This window comes from Acanthisitta chloris, unplaced genomic scaffold (genome assembly GCF_000695815.1).
Source record: "Acanthisitta chloris isolate BGI_N310 unplaced genomic scaffold, ASM69581v1 scaffold18900, whole genome shotgun sequence".
NCBI lineage: Eukaryota > Metazoa > Chordata > Aves > Passeriformes > Acanthisittidae > Acanthisitta > Acanthisitta chloris.
Window position 1 is genome coordinate 21,082 of NW_008651311.1, and position 19,144 is coordinate 40,225.

Here is a 19,144-nt window from a genome sequence, read left to right on the forward strand (position 1 = left end):
TCTTTCTTTGGTGTAATCTCTACCAACACACATAGAATACAGTTCTGTTTCTCATCGTAAAAAACAACTTGGAAAAAATAAATTACATGCTTCTCATGATAAAATGCAAGATCCTGATCTGTTGCATGGTCCCATGATATGTTTAGCAGCCTCCGAATAGTAGTTTTAAGTTATTAATTATGTCCAAAGCAGAATCATAATTTCCTGTTATCCCCCCTAGTTAACTAGTTTACTTTGGTAGATAAGCTATCTAATAGTCATCATACACTTGTGTTCAGTTCAAGAAGTAGTGAAACCTAGACTCAGATAAGTTTGTAAATTCATATATAGACTTAGTTTGTAATTGTAACCATGATACGCAGAATTACTGCTTTTCCTGCATTGGAAAAAGACATCACATATGTTTTGAAACTAGGCGAAACTATGAAATACAGTTGTCAGTTCGTGATTAAAATAAAATAGTAAAGTAAATTGTTTTTAAACATTGTGTTAAATATACTCACACGATCACCATAGCTATACGAAATGGGCACTACTGCAATCACACACTATATGTACATAACATATATGCCACAACAGTTTGCATGTTGAGTTTTCACAGACTAGCCAATTTTACCATACATAAATAGTCTTGTACCAATTTTTAGGCATTTTAAAAGGAATTAAATTTCCTAAATGTATCAGTTCCTCTGCAAAATTAAAAAAAAAATCCTAAAAAGTCAGTGCAAATTGAACTTGTTCACCAAGAGAGACTCCTGTTAAGCTGAGGATAAACAAAGTTTAAGAAGTTAAAGGAAGAAACTCATTGAATCGCCAACTGCCTGTAGCAGAGGTTAGAGAAGATTAGGAATCAGAAGTCCTGGATTCTATAGCAGAGCCTTCTGTGAGTAACTATGCTGTGGCTGTTGAGGTGGTGGAGGCTGTGGTTGTTGTGGAGGTGCTTGCTGACTGCCTGCTGTCTGTGGCAGAGCTGTAGATGCTAAGTTATAGTTTGGCACCTGGGACATATTAGTTCCAGCATTCTGATAAGCAGCAACATCAACAGTGGCAGATGGTGGACTATACACTGCAGCCTGGTTAGAGTACGTACTCCCAGCAACAGAACCAACCATTGCACTGGAAAAAAAATTAAAGTTAAATTAACAAACAATTTAATCAACAGAACAGCAAAACTTTGCTGCTTCTTCAGCTGTTCTACATACACACACAAAAATCTCCTAACTCTGGACACTCTGCATATTTAAAGCTATAGCCAGTGAGTACTCCCAATACAACTCAAACACATTCCTCAGATTTAAACACAGGTAGGACACCTCCCATGGATTGAAAACTAGACTGTGAATCTATACTTTTGCTCTGTTTTAAGGTGCAATATGGAATGATATCTGTCTTCCATTCTGTTCATAAAAAAATCCAAAACCCAACCAAAACAAGCAAAACAAGTCCAGTGAAGTATACGGAAACTTACTTATCAATGTATGCCTTACTATCCCAAGTAACTCACTCTGGGGGACAGAGACTAACAAATATGTCAGTGACTCAAGATGGATGTATCTCTCAAAAAAATTACTTTACACAGAGAGGAAAAAACCCGAACAAAACCAAAACTACCCCCTAAGCTTTTCCTAAAGCCAATTCAAAACTTTTTCACAATAGAGGTAGCTTAATCAAAGCTGAGCATCTTTGTCCATCTACCCAAAGCCTCTTGTAGCTCCTTTATATGGGCAAGCTGTATAAGCCTTAGTAAGTATTCATAGCCCAGTCATTTCTTTCCCAAAATAAGCAGAATTCTCTCCTTCTTCTATGGTAAGATATTTATAAAAAGGAACAGTAGAACACACACTCTCAGAAATTATGCAAATGCAGCCAGAGCAGCAGATGATCTTCACCATTAAATGTAAATTAAAAGTTACTACTACTACTATTAAGTCATGTCTATACAATTTTTTCTATTTTTCATATATAAAAGAAACCTAGAGCTGTATAAATGACATATTTCTTATATAGGAAATTAAAACCTAGAGAAAATTACAGAAACAACAGAAAAGTTGGAAGTTTTCAGGAACTTCTACCAAATACCTGACACCAATAAAAAGCACACTGAATAATTGCACTGAAGTATCTTTCAGTTGTGTTAATAATTATACTTCTATGAGGAAAAGTCTCCCTTGAATATTTTCTGTAGTCCTTTATGTTTAAATTGATTTAAACTTGAACAGGAAAATATTGACAATTACTTTGTGTAAGACGTCTGTGCAGGCTGACCAGGCAGTACTGAGCTGGCAGATGGAGTAACTGTGCCTTGGCTGAGAGAAGAGAGCTGTTCAGGAGGAAGACTGTAACCTTGAACATGGCCCATCTGTGCACTCCCTGCCACCAAATACGCATTACTTTGAGTTTGCCCCGGATAAACCTAGGAAGTTAAATAAAGGAATATTCAAAATAAAATAAAGGAATATTAAAAATAAAATACAGGAAAAATTGCTATTTAATATCTGCCTTTAGAACTTAGAGACAATCTCTAGAACCTTTTAGTTTCCTGCTGTTTTTTTTTAAATATCAGTAAAGAGCATTTAGCACTTAAATTACTGAAGTTAAACATGGCAGCATTTCCATGTAATTGACTCTTATCTCTGAGTAGATAGGGGAGGGCATAATCTTAACCAGGAATTGCATTCCTTTGGTTCTTCACTTTCTTTGGCCCACTATGCAAAGCCCTGCCATCTTTAATTTTTAACTTTATGGGCAACTCAAAGCCCAGGATGGGCTTTTCCCCTGATCAGGAGGAACGGAACAGAAAAATACTGGAATTGTTAGAATCTGCAAAAGGAGAATATCCAAAGCTTACAGCTGAAAACAAACATTTTTATTTTTTTTACATACTGTGTTAAGGGAAAACACTGTTCAGTCAGTATGTACTTGATAAGGTCAATGGCTATTAAAGGTTACATACACACCTGAGAGCCAGAAACACCAGAAGACTGCATGTAGTACTGTTGGTTTTGTAGCTTTGCGTACATGGAATACATTGGGTCCTCATTCATCAATTTGTTATATAAAGAAAGAGCCTCCATTGCTTTAACATTGAGCTCTGAAAGTTCTGAATGTTTCCTAGAAAATATATTTTACAGTTTATTCTACAATTTAGATAACTTCAGTACAGAACAGACAATACAGAGAAATTTCATGAGGTGTGATAAGTGACAATCTTACTGTGAAGTGATGCCTGACAAGTGTCAGTGTGAAATGGTACATTACTATGAAATATTACGTGACTAGGCAAAAAAACCTCTTCAGCCCTCTTCCCAGATGAGAAGCTATTAATAAATACACTTATTTTATTTGCCAGTAATCACAGAAATTATTAATATATCATTAAGTAATAACACTGGCATGTCTAAAGATGAATTTTGAGTTAAAACACATGACTTTTTTTTCACCTGTCTATATCTTCCAGCTTTTCATCTATGAGAGGTCCCATCTGGTGGCACATTGCTAGAATAGAAATACATGAAAAATATATTAGAGTACTAAACATTCCCATGCTGCAAAGTCAGAAAGCAACTGAAAAAAAATTATCAGATAGAAATATGCAGATGTTAGTCCAATTTTTTTTTTAGCCATTACTATAATCTTATGCCAAAAAACTGATAGTAGCAGAAGTAGTGCCATGAATAATTTAAGACTGAGATCCAGCTGAAGTTTTCAGTAGCAGTACAATTTTAGAAGTGTATTTTAAAAAAGAAAATGAAGTGAAACAAAACACATTTAACATCCAGGAAGTGCAAGACTGAAACTATTTTACATGAGAAGGTTCAAGTAAATCTGAAAGGTGATCTCTTCAAAGAAGAAAATATGGCAGTGCAGCCTAGATCATGTGCTCAACTAACACTACAAAAAGACTATTTATGAAAACAATGAAGGGGAGAACTGGTTGCAATGATTCAATCACCTGCATCTCAAAGACAACAATAGCACATTGCTTTCTCACTAGAATCCTAATTGGGGGAAGAGAGTTTTTTCAAACCACTAACCTTCCAAAACCAACACAAAAGCTTACCAGAAGTAGAATGGAAAAGTGATAAAATAAAAATGCACCTCCTGGCTCCTTTATGCACAAGGACATAGGGTTCACCTAACTGCCAAGCAAACCACAGTTAATTAACAGAAAGACAGAGTTTGTCAAATGTAAAATAAACAGACAAGGAAGCTGAAAGGGAAATTTGGATATTAGAAATGCAGAAGGTCCTGGAAACATCTGGGCCATGATGCAGGAAAGGGCATCACTGATGTGTTCCTAGAAGACAACTCTGGGTGAAAGAGGAGTTGTACCCATCTGCTTCTTTGAACATAGGATCAGTAATACATCAACAGGAATGCTGGGAAAAGATGTAAAACTTGGTCTAAGTTCTGCCTATTTTCATGTATAAAGTGTGGCAAAAAGCATGACAAGGATTGCATAGATGTCTGTATGATGACTGCAGATGATATGATGACTGCAGTGCTGCCAACCACAAACCCTGGGCTCCTGAACATGTTAAGATGAGCTCTCCAATTTTAAGACATTTATGTCTGGACATGTGGATGGCAGAAGAAAATGAATTGGTTTTTCTGTCATATATCATCAGCACCTGCCACCACTGGTAGGAACCAAGGATTCAACACACATCTATAACAAAATTACCAGAATTTATGCCAAAACCAGTAGCTCAAAGCCTACTTAAGTGTAGAGCTTGAACTGGCATTGCAGAATTATATGCAGCCATATCTTTGGCAAGTGCTGTTGTAGGCAGCTGGGGAGCAATCATCTGACCACAATACTGCTTTCAGATTCTAGGGCCAGTCTGATGGTTTAATATAAAATTCAGCATTGTTTTAATGATCTCACATTGCATTTTGAAGGAAATCCTAATGCAAGCCTAGAGCTGGACATTGGTTGACAAGCATACCTTTAATCTCTCTGCCTCTGTCCTAGATCAGATACAGGCAATCTGCTTCTTAGACAACAGCCTAACCTTTGGAGCTTGATAGAAGAAAACTGGTCATGCTTCTTTTTACCCCCATTAGCTTTAGTGGAACTAGATTATGTACAGATAAGTCACTGATGTGCAGTTCCTAAACAGGATTCCTTTACAGGTATAGGTGAGGAAAGATGGGAGATATCAAAAAGATTACAAACCTATGCACTTTTTAATGATTAACTTCCAGATAGATGTAGAATCTGCCATTTTCTTAATAAAGTCTGGTTCGATCTGAATTGTCAGTTTAAGGCTATGGTCTGTCTCATAACTGCTAAGTTTTTTTACTTCCTTCTCCAAATTCCCTTTCAAAAATGTTGGTGCATCTATGAACCCAGGTAAAATGGTCTATAATGGCTCTTTGAAGAGATAATCTGAACAATTTGACTCTAAAGGACTAGTATAATTTGCAGCACTCTATAAGGTATTTGTTAGTATTCAACTCCTACAGAAATACACATGCAACTGAAAAGCATGTGGAACACCCACAGGTCTATTCTAAGAGAGCATTTCTGCTCTCTTTCATGGAATCCTCCTTACACTCCTTTCACCACTCATGCTGTGCTACTCTATGAATTTTAAAAAAAGCAAACAATGAATATGATTGAATTAAGTATTCCTGGGACTGTCTGGTGCAGGCATTTTTCACAGGCATGCTTCTTGTATGCACATGAAGCTGAAGGAGTTTCAGCTTAGTTTCAATTTGTTTTTATATAGTTTAATTATATAGTAAAACTAATTTATAATAAACATAATTATATATATAATTACATAAGTAGAATTACATATATATAGACACAATTGTGTATATACAATATAATAAATTATACAGTAAAACAACAACAAAAACACTCATTACATTTTCTTACCCTCAAGATGAAGCAATTCTGGGAGGTCTGGCTGGTCATCGGATGGATCTGCACTTTGTAACATCTGCAAGAGTTGGTCCATTTTATCCTAGAACACAAATTGTATAATTAGGACACATGTGGCAAGGAGGGAATTAGCACTTTCAGGACAGTAAACTAAAGCAGCTGTTCACAACAGCCATTTTGATCTCTTGGCACTTGAGAATCATCTAGACTAACTTTAAGAAAATACAAACTATACATGTTACTTTAAGAGAATGAAGATGCCTGAACAAGAAAAAGCAAAATGAGAAAAATTATTACTCATAACAAGTGGAATCTGTAGAATCCTCCTTTATTCCTACAAGTCCTCTTAAATGGTATTTTCTGAGCAGTTCCTATGTTTGCATCCTAGTTATTATTTATGTAATATCACCACCTAGTGGGATCAGTGGAAATGTTTTGATGAAGTACATTGAGAGAGTACTTCAAATTCACTGAAAGGCAATCCTGCCAGCCTGCATTTTTAAGTGCACGAGGTCTATCAGTACATGAGCAATGCCATTACCAATATGTGTGAATGGTTATTTTAAGATGATGTTTGGAGGGGTTGCATAGTTGACTTCAGAATAAGTCATCCTTGATTAACCAGTTTAAGTGCAACCCTTTTACAAAAGTACCAAAGGTTAGAAAACTAAGAGGCATCAACACTTTGAAATATGTCTTGGGGTGAACTATACTGCTTAGTGAAACATTACATGTAAATGATTTAAAATCACTTGTTAGCTGAGTGCTATCAAATAAATAGCCTTTAACAGGCCAGAGTTGCATAGGTTGTATCAAAGTAGAAAATAAAACCACGTTTAGTTTTCCTTAACCCCCGGAAAGGCAGGGAGAAGCCAAATGAACTACTTCCTTAAAACTTATACTCTGGCAGTTTTAAAAACAAAATAAGACACTAAACCGAAAACCAGCATGAACTCACAGAAGACAAAAGCTGGAAGGCAGCTCAAGGCAGGTCTGAGATAAGCTGTGTCCTCCTCTTGGGAGGAAGAGTTTCTGAGGTGCGATGTAAAGAGGGCTTTAGGAACCGACTTCTCATTTCAAAAAACAATGATGGAATTCTAATTGAGGAATAAAGAGGGGAAAAAAGAAGGAAAAAAGGCAGGGGAGAACCATCCTGGACTGAGTTCCTGGGAACCCTACAGAATCACTGTGGTGAGACTGATCAACTCTTACTAAATATTATTTATAGAGCAACAAAAAGCTCACAGTTTCCAGAGATGGAAAGATATCTTTCAGTCTAAGGGAAGACACTGGTGGTTATAATGGAAATAAATCTAAGACAGCAGCCAAGATGGGTATCTGAGGTATCCTAAAGTACTTAAAACAAAATTTGGAAGCAGATGTGCCACTCAACACCAAGCTACTAGCTTGGAGGTAAAGAGATGTAAAATCCCAGAGTAGGGCCCAAAATGGAATGCAGATACAAAATTCAGTTTTAGAAATTCCTAAGAGCTTCAAGATTCTTGAACAAATGAGAATACTGCAGAGTTTTGGGTTTCTTTGAATTAAATCAACTTTCCTTTCCCCTTCTCTTTTGATTATTCTTATTGAAGTACAGGATGAAAGGGTTAAACATCACTTATTTAAATGTACCAGCAGTTGAAAATTAGTCCTTTTATCATGCTTACTTCATCAATATAAACTGGTTCAGGCTCAGGTTCTATTGTCTCTACTTGAACTTCATCACTGAACTGCACTGTTTTCTTCTCAGCTTTCACTGTAAAATAAACAGGCATGTTTTATTTTATAAAATAAAAATAAACAAATACTGACCTAAATACTATACAGCTAGTGCATTGCCTATGTTCTTTGCATTTGAAACATCTACTGTGAAAATTTTAAAAATTGGTATTTTGTTGACATTTGAAAGCCAAAAATAGCTCCACAGACTTAAAAAAAATACATCAGCTTACAAGTTCAATAGAAATATGTTTTAGCAAGTAAATATCTTCATCAGTCTCCCTGCACATAACATATTTATTAAAAGTCATCGGGAAAAAAAGACTAAAAAGAGTTATTGAAAGAAATAAGGCTAATGAACCAGGTTTCACAGAAAAATGGTAAAACCATCTGTGACAAATTGAGCCTTCTTTTCTCCAGAGCAAAGTATAGAATCAAACATTCTCAAATTTTGTTATTCCTTCACCATCAAATCATATGTGCAAAGCATCTCAATCCCCTGTAATGGAGGCCAGAACAAATGTAGTTTGTATATATTTGGCAAAAAAGCCAAGGTCTAATTTTGTCATACTACTCTCATTATATAGTCTTAACATAAAACAAGTGACTGCTACAGCATGTAATTTTCCTGACCTGCTCATACCTTTAGCACCCTCAAATTGAGATCACAGGAGATTAATCTTGCAAATCCATGAGATTTACAGAAATCAGTCCTAGAATTTCAAAGCCTTGTCTAATATTCAATATTTTTATTACATACTTAGAGTAGGTTCAGCTGATATAAACTGACACAAGAGCATAACCAGTATACAGAAAACCCCTCCTTCTCTTATGCACACATACATACCCACAGTACGTAGGTTTCTTGAACTACTGGAACCCTGGTAATCTGTCTCTGACTCCTATCTGCCCAAGGGCCTTCAGTTTTTCCTCAATTAAATACATACCATTGCAATCAGGCAAAAAGGCAATTTGGAGAAAAGCTGCAGTTGCCCACATTTATCTAGGTGTCAGTGGAGTGACTCAATGAGTCTTGAGGAAGCTGCTGACAAAGCCAGCAGCAGACAGCATCATATTTTTCAGCAGAAATCAGGTTGGGCAACTGAGGTCTGACACAAAGATGTGACTGTTGTTTGTGAGAGCATATCAAGGACTCCTCAGTTGTACTTCAAGTATCACATTAACTTGCAACTAAACTCATAAGGGAAAGGAAATCACTACTGAAACATCCCCTGGGCCATGGCAGGTTTTACATATATACATAAATGTAATGTTACTTACTCATTTCTGGCTCAGCAGAAAGATCAGCTGTTACAAAATTAGATGGAAACAATCCTATACCCTGATGAGTTTCACCTTTCCACCAATTTGGATCACTAAAGATAAAAAAAAAATAATTAAAACCCTCATACTCATATGGAATTTTCCTAAGAACTGTGCTGGCTTTTCTATTACTTGCACATGAATATGATTTGTGTATACGCAGAGATCTTTACACAATAACTTTAACGCAATTACATTTATTTTTAAAATATCTAGGAGATAATTAAAGTATTTAATATGTAAATATGCTTTCATGCAATTGTATTCCAAGCTATGCTTTACATAGAAGATACGATTATTCCTGGTTCATTTTTACAGTCTAATATACTTCTAGTAGGCATTCTATATAAATTACCTGTCATCAAGGATAGTTATGAGCTCTCCAGCTTTAAAAGTTAACTCGTTGTCTTCAGCAGCCTCAAAATCATAGATTGCACGAACCTTTCTGCCCTCATGTTTGTGGTTTGTTAAAAGGCTTGAGGTGCTTGGATACAAACTGGAAAGTGTTGTTTGCTGCTGCCTTTGTTCTTTTAGTGACAGTTCAATAGCTACAAAAGAAGAGCTAGATGAAAAGTCCATATAAAAATAGGTCGCATTATTTGAAAATGAAATTCTGTGAAAACTTTTAGTATAATTCCATTCCTGTTGCATTTTAAACACCTCCTGCCTTTCTCTTAGAAACAGTGGTAATAGAACCAAGAAGTTTTACAACTGGAGAGCACAATTCTGCCTGTAGATTTACTGAGGCTTTCAACATGGACAGGATGAATAAACAGCACTCAATCACAAATGGGATAACTCAGTGAAATCATCCATTTTTTATTATTATACTACCGCTATAACCTTGAACTGATGGTAAAATATTTACATTCTCACTTTACATTTTACATGATGTTGAACTTTTCCAGATTGCTTGAAACATTAAAAAGATACAGCTGTTCTGGTACATACTGTTTCTCTGTTAGTAAGGAGCCTTTAACCTGGACTCATGTAATCAGAGAATTACACAGACTGGTTGAGGTTGGAAGGCACCTCCAGAGATCATCTTGTCCAATCCCCTGTTCAAGCAGGGTCACCTAGAGCTGACTGCCCAGGATTACGTCCAGACAATTTTTGAGTATCTCCAAGGATGAAGACATCATAACATTCCTGGGCAACTTGTGCCAGTGCTTGGTCATCCTCAAAGTGCCTCCTTAATTCATAATTAACAAAATGTTTTTTGCTTAGACAAGCAAAAATTTGTCCATTCCCTTTTTCTCTCTCACTCCTTGAACAACTTCACATTTCTGGGTAATTTTAATTTAAAACTTGACCAAGCAGAAAGGTTTCACCCATATTAAACTCCTCCAAGTTTGTGGAAAAAAAATTAGTGATGTTTAAGAAGGGACAGAGTGGACATGAAAATGAAGAGAACAAATTAATTAAAGAAGTCATGCAGCATACAGACCTTTGAGACACAGATCCCTTTGAAAATAGACTTTGGTGGGCCAACTGCTGAAGAAACCATTAACTAACACCTACAGATTGGCTAAGGGTGATTTAAATAAATAAATCAATGTTATATTAGATAATAGCCAAACAAAAACTCTATCTAAGGTCAGAAGCTGCAAACATCCACCAGCTACGAGCACAAGAACTTCACTCATACAGTGAGCAGCCATTGTTACAACTTTAAGCCCAAAGCTGTGCTGCTACAAAAGAAAACATCTGATGCTTTTACATTGCTCAAGTTTGACCTAAAAAAACAGTTCTCAGCCGTGAATATCAAACCTCTCTAAAAATAAGTCTTCACTTGTATCTAGTAAAGGATAAATGACCTTATATATACTTTAGTACAACTGTAAATCAAAAGAAACCATCCTAACTTTGTTTACTGGGACTGCTGTGAGACATTTAACAGCTATTTATGCTTACAGCAATCAAAGCTTAAGGTATACTACAGAAGCAGTATTCAAAGGAATAGAAGTAGTACACCCAAAATACTTTGCATACAATTTATACTATAATATTTATTTTCTTCTTCCATCAAATGTTTAAATTGCAAATGAATGTGGTTCACTTGTCCCAGGAAGAGCAAGCATCCAAGTACAGAATTTGAATCAAACATTTCCATAGTGGAGGCATGTCCTTAGCATAAGATTTTTGAAGATTTGCTTCAATTGGTCAAGCAGAAAAAAGTAAAAAAAAAAATAAAATCAGAATTTTGTCATATTTTTTAACCCACAGAATACTTTTAATCCCTAACCCTCCAGGAAGAGTACAAAAAGAAAGGAATAGAAATCATAAGTCAAATCCATTAATAGAGAAAGGAATCCTTCACATAGAGGAAGGAAGCAAAATATTTGTTCCTGTTTTATTTGGTATTTCTTCAATATATGCATCCTGTCCACAAGTAAATGCACTCACCTTTAGCTAAATCTTCCTCTTCCTTTTTATTGGCTACTGTACCAGGATCTTTGGCAACTAGAGCTGGACTTGCCTTTGCCTGTTCAGCAGCCTAGCCGAAAGTGAGAGATGTAAAAATGAATCCAACAAAAAACTGACAATGCATGACGTTCACCATTTTGATTTGTATTAATCTGCATATAAAAATCTAAAATAAGTCAGAGCATTTCACTAAGATAAGAGAGTTTTCATTTTGTTTGCCAAATACATTCTAGAATTCAAGACTACAAACTGTAAAATACAGAGCTGAGGATAAAAAGAATTTGTGATACCCATTGAGAACAACCACAAAAATCTAATATACCTGTGAGCCAATAGCTGGGAAAGTAACTCCTTGCTCCTTAAGATTTTTTATCATAGCAGATATTAAACTAAGCTGTGGATCATTCTTGAATTCATCAGTCCATTCCACCATAAGGGCTTTCAGCTTTTCACAAACCTTTGGATGACCCTGCATGAACAGTAGAAACTAGTTTAATAATGTAGGAATCTGTTCTTAATTTCAAGTAATTGCATGTTACTGTCAGTATAAATTATATAGACACTTTATTTTGCAGTCAACTTTAGCACTCAATGATATCCTTACTAGAAAGGGAGAATAGTCCACCAGCATCATTTATACTAGTACAATATGTGCTAGGCCCAAAATAGTAAAATAAGGTTACATGAAAGCCCTGCATTATGTCCATTTCACCAGATTTGTATTTAGTGTTTCACTGCTGTTATTTAATGTGAAAATGAATCAGCATACTTCTAAATTATTACACCACACCTTCCCCAAAGAGAATACCTAAGTAACTGTAGTGAGAAGTGGCATTTGCAAAGTTCTGACAGCCACAGTCTTCCCAGTGATCTTCTATCCTTCCCATCCTTACCCCTTTCAAGTCTTCCATTTACAGATTACCCCAATTCTCTGTCTGATTTCACTTATTTAATGCATAAATCAAGGCAATACATTACCTTATTCAACACATTGCTTACTTCACTGGCAAAATCTCTTGAACAGACTTCCAAGTGAAAGATTTTACCACAGTTTGACACACATGCTCCTAGAAGCTAATGAAAGAAGGATTAAAATTCAGCGATTTTTTGCAATGTAACTTTTCAGGAAGCAAAATCACTACATTAAAAAGAACCTACTGTTAATGCTTGCATAGCAACATGGGGATCTTTATGGTTCACTCTCTTCATAATAGAGCGGAGACAATCTTTAGGCCTAAAAAACACAGGACAGATTTAAAAAAATGGACTGGAAAGAACATTTTCTGTTGCACACATGACAATGCATGACGACACTAACAGACAGCAAGCTCTCATGAACACTGTCAGTAAATTAATTAGTAGCTTATAAGGGCAATATTGAAAAACAGTCAATAAACAGCATTAACAGTTATAGCCATTTCCATCTGAAGGACTGATAGGTTTCTTAGTTTTCAAGATCTCCCAGTAATTTATGTCACCTTTCGTACTTAGAGAGAAATACTGTAAATACTCCAGAAATACATAAAATCCCTTACAATTAGAGAACTTAAATTCTCTGTAGTCCATGTACCTATTCCTCTATATCTCACATACATAGGTAAGAACGTTTCCTTACACATAGATTGCCAACACCCTTCTGCTACTTTTTTTATAATTATCACCTCTGCGTTCCTCAGAGTCTCTTTTAATAATAATGTTTCTAAAGATGACGTGCAATGAACCAACAAATTCTAGAAAAAAGCCTGTTAGATCTTCTACATCAAAGTTTCAAAGTAATTAAATACAGAATTCAGGTCTTGCCTATGTTGTAGTAGATAGAAACAACATGAATAGCAGCTTTAAGAAATAATTTGAAAGGAAGTTTCAGATAGTTTAACATATTAAAATCTGTATGACTTGTTCTGTCTTTAAAGGTGGTGGAAAGCTGAGCAAGGCTGGGATAGGAATTGCCATGGGCATACAAGCATTATCTGTGGAATGGCCCTGAAAAGATAACCATGAAAGAAGGTAAGTATGGAAAGAAGAAGAGAGAAGGTAAAGCTAACCTAAGAGATTTTACATTTCTGGAGTATTTATAGTAACTATTTTTTTGGAAGCAAAATTATTTTTCTGTTGAACTTGTCTCCAAGAACTAACATGAAACTTAGGTATAAGTTACACCACTGCTTGGCTATACTATATTTGGCAGTGTCTCCATTTTAGAGAAATGAACACCTCATATTTAGTGGCACTAATTATAGAAAACACTGTCACACAGCACGAGCACATATCATTCAGTGTATACCTTCATACAACCAACTATTACAAGTCCAGTCTCTAAAGGCAACTACTATTTTTTATCTGTTAATTATCCAAGGCTAAACATATATTCACTTTTATTGGGAAAGAATACATGCTAATATTTTCAGAAATAACTGGTTTTTAATCAGTCATTTATAGCAGGATTACCAATGTGATATGAGTGCAAGCACAAAAATTGCATGCTCATTGTTAAGGCAGTATTTGTAAGAGTAGGAAGCAGGATCAAGAGCTTAGCAGTTCAGGAACAGGGCCATTAGCCTAATATTTTTTCACTCAGGAATCCAAAGTCTTATTAAAAGTAATAAAGTAACAAAAAAGCTTCAAAGCCAAATGATCTTCTACATGTGTCAACTACTATTTGCTCATAGATTTAACACTGAGCAATCAATACTCGCATGTTACATGTTTCAGCATGCTCAGATGTTTAAACTAAGAAATGCTTTGATTACATCTATATAAAAATATAATCCAGGCTTACCCATGTTTAGTCACACAGACGATAAATCCTATTCTAGACAAAACTGTAATTCTTATTTTTACTTTGAAGTAATTCATCATACAATTTAGTGTGTGAATTATGAGAAGCACTATGTAGAAACCAGAGGGAAGCACACACCCCATGAGTACAGAATTCTGTCTACTTATTAGGCATCTCTCCAGACCATACTATAAAAATATTGGGCCATATTTCTGCTCCAATGATTCCATAATCAAAATTTCAGAGGCAAGACAGTGTGTAGGTATAATAAATGAGCAGGGGGAAATCATGACAAGATACAATAGAAGCTATCGTATTATATAATAATATATCCAGAATATATTCACAATACATTCCAGTTCTAATTATCTAAGGTAAAAATAATCAAGCTGATTATATTTTATATAACAAAACCAAGACTAATAACAATTGCACTTTAATGAACTGCTCTGCACAAAAATATATTTCATGTATTTTCTGCAATTTACTGTTCATTTACAGTCTCAGGTAATTGACTGTGGGGCTCAGCACTACACAGGTGACTCAGTTTTCCATCTTGCTCCTTTAGAAACAAGCTAGTCAAAAAGCTTCCTGGTCAGCCTGTTAGACATACTCTGCAAAGACTATGTAAAATGCTACTGAGATTGTGTAATTTCAGGAGGGAAAAAAGAATAGAAGGTACTTTGGAAAACTGTCAAGTAAGCAACTTTGCTGTTCTGTCTTGCGTGAACAGGAACAAAAGCAACCAAAGAAGAAACAGCTAACCAGGCTACTGACTCACTGAGGCAGTGATTTATCCTTAAGGAATCAGAACAAAGTTAGGCAAGCAGCAATATAGACAAATCATTTCTCAATGACAATTTTCCAATACCCATCCCCAATAGAGAGTGCTGTAATGAACACTTCTGTTTTCAAAACCACTGGTGTATTCCCCCAGTCACTGACTTCATTTTGTTTTAGCCATCATTTTTATTAATTAATTTTTCTGGAGAAAAACTGAAACTGTGATAGTTTCAAACATGAAGAGCGATATGTCTCATCAAACAACAAATCTCAAAGCCAAATGCAAACACAGTTAGAGTTAGCAGCTGGTCAGCACTGAATTGAGTGAGGAGGGAGGGGCACCTTACGCTAAAATAATACCACAAGTGGTTTTTAGGTTCTTCTTTTATTCTGTTTAATGACTCATTCAAATTTTATGTTTCTTTACTCCGAGCTGACAAACTATAGATTCAGTTGTGCAAGAATCTTCATTCCAGAAAAGCGATACTATGCACAAAGCTGTACTTTTGCTGTCAGATTTAAAATGCCAGTCAAATATAGAATCATAGAATATTCCTGGTTGGAAGGGATCCACAAGGACCAACGAACTCCTGGCCCTGTACAGGACAGCCCAAAGGATCACACCATGTGATAAAAGCTTTTAAAATAAGTTTTCAATAATGCTGTATAAAAACTTGGGGCAGGAAAGAAAGAAGATGCCTCTAACTGCAAAATCTTTGTTTTAATTATGTTTCCATGCTGAAAAGGCAGCTTGCTCCCTAAACTACCAATATTGCTGAAAAATGGGATGAAAACTGCCAAGAACAGTAACAGATAGTTTGCACTGGAGCAGAATTGGTTAAAAGATTAAAGCTGATCCCAGTAAAGAAGACTACCATCCTTGTCAGAGGAACTTAAACTTGCAGGAGAATTTCAAACAGCTTAGCATATCACATTTAAACTTCTTAATGGGGAACTTTGTCTTGCTTTACCTTCCTATGGCATGACATAATCCATCAAAACAAAGAAACCCCACAATCAGCAAGCTTTAACAGAATCTGAATTTAAGCAACAAGTCAGCTGGCAGCCTATTACAAACAGGGTAAATATTGCTAAGGTTAAAGTCACACTTCTAATTAAAAAAGTCTTATTAAAAAAAAAGAAACTAAAACACACACACAAGACCAACCAAAACCAATACGAAACACCCACAAATCATAACAGGAATTTAGCTGCACATTACTAGCACATCTCTAGCTTTGTATTGCTGTCTCTTGCAGCCACACACATTTGAGCACTGTTCAGGCTGTGCTGCTGTGAGATTAATCTTGCCTGTGGAAATGAGTTCAGCAATTAAATAGAATACTGAAGCCTTTCATAATGTTGTTACAGGCTCAGCATGAACATGCACAAGGAAAAGAAATGCAATTTTATATATACAGACTAATATGAAACATTATTAACAACTTGCCAGCTGTTATCTTAACTACAGTTATACACAACAGCACAGAAGTCTTAATATGCCATGCTATTTATAAATACTCCTCTAGAGACCATCTCTAATCCAAGGAATAAGCTTATTTGCAAACCTGTCCTTTGGAACAAAAGTACCAGGTGGGAATTTACTTCTGGCATCTAATACTGCTTCCTGAAGTTTTACAAGGCAATCCAAGTCATTCTCAGAGAAACCTCTCATTCAGTAGCAGCAAAACTCTCTTTTGAGGTTATTCCTTACCTAAATTTTACAGGGAATGCTTTGAGAAGATATTTTAAAAACATTTCCAAAGCCTAATAGTACACTGACTAAAACCACCATGGATACATTGAAATAATATATTTAAACTGTATTTTTTACTTCTTCGATCAAATTATACTTCAACTTTTCACATCCAAAAAGCAAGTGTATGCATGAATTCTATGAAAAAGCTCAATAAACAATCAATAGTGGAAGTATTAGCAGCTCACATTATGACATACTTAATTTAGCAGCACATTTTCAAAATGTACATTTATCAGAGCCCTGATGTCAGAGAATAGCTTCTGAAAACAAGGGGAAGAAACAAAACCTCGTTGTTTTCTGTCACAAAGACACTGGTTGGTCTGGTGGTGAGAACAATGGAAGGGCAGAAGATGCTTTATACCTTGGTTTTAGCTAAGCTTTGACATACAGTTGAAGCCCTTATAGTCTCCTTATCACACAACTGGTGAAATAGAGGCAGGATAAAAGGATGAACAGGTGGGTGGAAAACTGTCTGGCCTCCTAAGCACTAGGAGTTGTCAGCTGTGGTGCAAATTCCAGCTACTGAGCAGTACCTAGAGGGATCCCCCAGGGATTTCTGCTGAAACTAACACTGCTAGATGTCTTCACAAACAACTTGAATGTTGGGACTCAGCATACTTGCAGCAACTTTACTGATCACAGCAAATTGGAGGAGATCAATCAATATACTGGCAGGCAGGGTTAATATTCAGAGGGACATGGACAGGCTGGAGAATTGGGCAGACAAGGGTGAGGTGCTGCAGAGTCTGCACCAATGAAGGCCAGGAGCTGACCACATGAAAAGCAGGAAAGGATCTGCAAGTCCTATTGGGTGACAGGTGTCAGCAGTGGAGCCTGCCAGCAAAGACAACCAACCACGTCCTTGGTCAAACAAGTGGTCAGAGCAGACAGCAGGTCCAGGGAAGTTATCCTTTACCCACATTTTGCACTTGTAAGATTGCATCTTGAGCACTTGGTCCAGTTTGGGGCTTCCCAGTGCAAGTACGATATCGATGCACTGCTAAATAGTTCAACAGAGGGCTGCCAGGATGGTCAGGGTGGGTCACATACAAGAAGAGATGAAAGAGCTGCTTTGAGTTTTGAGAAGAGCAGACAGAAAGTGGAGCTTACGTTTTCTGTAACTAATTGATGAAAGAATACATAGAAGATGCAGCCAGACTCTCTTAGAGCTGCACAGTCACAGGACAAGATCGAAGAGACAAGTTGGAACATGGAAACGTGTAATCAGATTGCAGCACTATTATTTACTTAGCAAGCTGTAGTAGTTAAATCCTGAAACATGCTGCCCATAGAGGCTGTGGAACCTCTGACCTTGCAGGTATTCAAGACTCGACACGGTCCTGAGCAACCTGATCTAATTAGACTTGTTTGAAGCTGGGGGTTTGGACTCGATGACCTCTGGAAATCACTTTCAACCTAGATTAGGATTCTGTAAGAAAAATCTCTCACAAAGTCTCCTGAGTTTATAGTGACACTGCTAAAACGTATCACTTTGTTTATTTATTCTGTTACATTGGTGTAATGTAACAACAAGTCCTGATATTAACACATCAGCTCTGATCTCCGAAGGAAGAATTGCAAAATATTTCAGCAGAAACCCCACACATTTTCCTTTTACTCGTAAGAAACGCAAGTTAAATTGAGCTGCTGCAAAAGTCTTTATAGACAACAAAAATTTCACTCCTCCTCCCTGAGCATGAGACTGAAATAATAAAATTACAAAAGTTTGGGGAGGAAATTCCTAAAGTCACTTACCCTGTGCGTGACTGTCCGACTTTATCACAGATGTCTAAGATGAGGCCCCAGTCCTCTGCAGTGTTCATCTCACTGGTTGCTTTCTCTGATGGATAAAGTACAAGTAAATCAAAATACAAATTTTAAAAATTCAAAACAATTGTCAACAAAGATGTTGAAATACTACCTCTTTGTAAATTGCTAAATTTGACAAATCCCTGTATTTAACAAACTAATATAGCAACACTGCTATACCTAATTCTTTTAAATTTTCAAATGTTCACTTATGGCCATGAATTTCAAGTAACAAGCAAACATATGTCAGGGTTGTTTTCCCACATGATAAAGATGCATTCAGAATATGACAAAAGTAGTAGAGCTACCAATAGATTTTTTTCCATTTGGAACTATAAAGTTTAATAAGATATGAATACCCAAAGCACTACTTCACTGTTTGCAGAGTCAGATACAACTGAATTTATCATTTTCTCAGACATTAAACTGCTGTGTCTTGCATTTCCTTTCTATGTGTTACAACTCAACAAGGAGGATTTAACAATTCATTAATAATCACTCAACTTTTATCTTCCCATTCTCATCTTTGCTTTGGATGATATATTTCACTGTTTCTTTGCAGCTATAGACTGCTGAACTAAAGCTAATCTTATAGAAGCCATAGGGGCTCTTTCTTCCAAATCTTTCAAACAGGACAAGAGTCCCTGCTGAA

The 19,144-nt window shown here is 36.1% G+C and overlaps 1 protein-coding gene across 1 annotated transcript; it reads right to left on the reverse strand.

Annotated features, from left to right (window-relative positions):
- Positions 1-593: 593 nt before the first annotated feature.
- Positions 594-18,517, reverse strand: STAM (signal transducing adaptor molecule (SH3 domain and ITAM motif) 1). The gene is made up of 13 exons (XM_009072778.1): positions 18,439-18,517; positions 12,521-12,596; positions 12,341-12,436; positions 11,685-11,831; positions 11,342-11,432; positions 9,291-9,483; positions 8,894-8,988; positions 7,561-7,649; positions 5,888-5,975; positions 3,441-3,495; positions 2,958-3,111; positions 2,238-2,413; positions 594-1,116 (listed from the first exon to the last, which is right to left on the reverse strand). Exons 1-13 carry the CDS (start codon positions 18,504-18,506, stop codon positions 867-869), a joined length of 1,578 nt encoding a protein of 525 aa, XP_009071026.1. The 5' UTR covers positions 18,507-18,517; the 3' UTR covers positions 594-866.
- Positions 18,518-19,144: the final 627 nt, after the last annotated feature.